We start from the raw sequence: 1,535 nt of genomic DNA on the forward strand, positions 1-1,535 counted from the left end.
GTCATTGGGTCTGTGTGTGGCGGCGTGGCAGGCGGGGGGGTTCTGGCGGCGCCGGGCAGTGTCTTTGGGGGGCGGCAGGGCCGGGGCAGGGGCAGGATCGTCTCTCGCTGGTCGCCAACAGCCCCGTCACAAGAGGACGCAGGGCTTCTTGGGCTTGGCTGGGATGGGGTTGAGCACGGCCCTCACCGCCTCGGTGAAGACATCCTTGATGCCCTCCTGGTTGAGAGCCGAGCACTCCAGGTACTTGACGGCACGGATCTGCTTGGAGAGGCTGATGCCTTGCTGGGTGGTGATGGGCGCCTGGTTCTGCTCCTTCAGCCGCTTCATGGTCTCGGGGTTGTTTCTCAAATCCTTCTTGGTGCCGACGAGGAGGATGGGCACACTGGGGCAGTGGTGGCACACCTCCGGGTACCACTTGTGCTTGACATTCTCGTAGGAGGGCGGGCTGGCGATGGAGAAACAGATGATGAAGACGTTGGTCTGGGGGTAGGAAAGCGTCCGGAGGCGGTCGTACTCCTCCTGGCCGGCCGTGTCCCACAGGTTTAAGTTAATAGTCCTGCCGTCCACCGTGTTCTGGGCACTGTAGTTGTCGAAGACGGTGGGGATGTACTCCTTGGGGAAGGCGTTGGTGGTGTAGCAGATGAGCAGGCAGGTCTTCCCCCCCGCCCCGTCGCCCACCACCACACACTTGATGCTCTGCATCCCCACGGCTCGGCGTCCCTCGCGTCCCCCCTTCAGCAGCCTGCGGGGAGGGGAGAGGGTCAGGGGAGGGGGACGCACCAGGGCTGGGGTCACCGTGGTCCCCCTGCTCGGAACCCCGAGGCCGGAGGGTGCAGAGGGGCAGGTCACACTCGGTTCGCCCTGCACCCCACAGCCTGGGTGAACTTCCCCGCCAGGCGCTTTCCCCTCCCGGCAGCCCCCACGGTGCGCAGCAGCCCAGAGACCCCCCCCGATGGGGAACCGCATCCCCTGACCCAGGGCAAATGCATGTGCCACCGCGGCTGGCGTGCATGGGGACTGCATCGCCCCCAGGACAGTGCTCCCAGGACAGCCAGGCTGCTGCAGCACCCCATGCCGTGCCATGCTGTGCCATGCCCTGCTGTGCCATGTAATGCCACGCCGTGCCGTGCCGTGCCTCCAGCCCGGTACAGGATGGAGGGCAGCAGGGCATGCAGCCAGGGGCAGATTTGGACTGTGGGAGAGTGCGGGCGACCGCTGCGCACCCCAGCCCCAGTGCTCGGTGCCGCATGTGCCAAGTGGGGCTGGTGCAGGCCCCGGCAGGGCAGAGGCCGGGCTGGTGCCGTGGCCGGGCCGGAGAGCTGCCGCTGGCGTGGCCCCTGGGGGCTGATGTCCGCTCCGGCAGCTGTGTTTATCCCCGAGCCCGGCGCGCGTTTCCCTGTTTGCCTTCCTCAGGTTCCCTCTGCAATTGCCATTAAGGGCCGCATCCTGCTCCCCTTCCTGCCGCAGGCTGGAGCCGTGCGCTGCCGAACCGAGCCCAGCCAAGGCGCCGGGGCACCGCACAGTGCCGGGGCAGG

At 67.4% G+C, this 1,535-nt stretch overlaps 1 protein-coding gene across 1 annotated transcript; it reads right to left on the bottom strand.

Annotated features, from left to right (window-relative positions):
* Nucleotides 1–101: 101 nt before the first annotated feature.
* On the bottom strand, nt 102–733 carry RHOG (ras homolog family member G). Its single transcript, XM_009290875.2, has one exon. The coding sequence runs from the start codon at nt 700–702 to the stop codon at nt 127–129; it is 576 nt and encodes a 191-aa protein (XP_009289150.1). The 5' UTR covers nt 703–733; the 3' UTR covers nt 102–126.
* Between the last annotated feature and the right edge of the window lie 802 nt (nt 734–1,535).

Source organism: Aptenodytes forsteri, unplaced genomic scaffold (genome assembly GCF_000699145.1).
Source record: "Aptenodytes forsteri isolate BGI_AS27 unplaced genomic scaffold, ASM69914v1 Scaffold254, whole genome shotgun sequence".
In the NCBI taxonomy this organism is placed as follows: Eukaryota; Metazoa; Chordata; class Aves; order Sphenisciformes; family Spheniscidae; genus Aptenodytes; species Aptenodytes forsteri.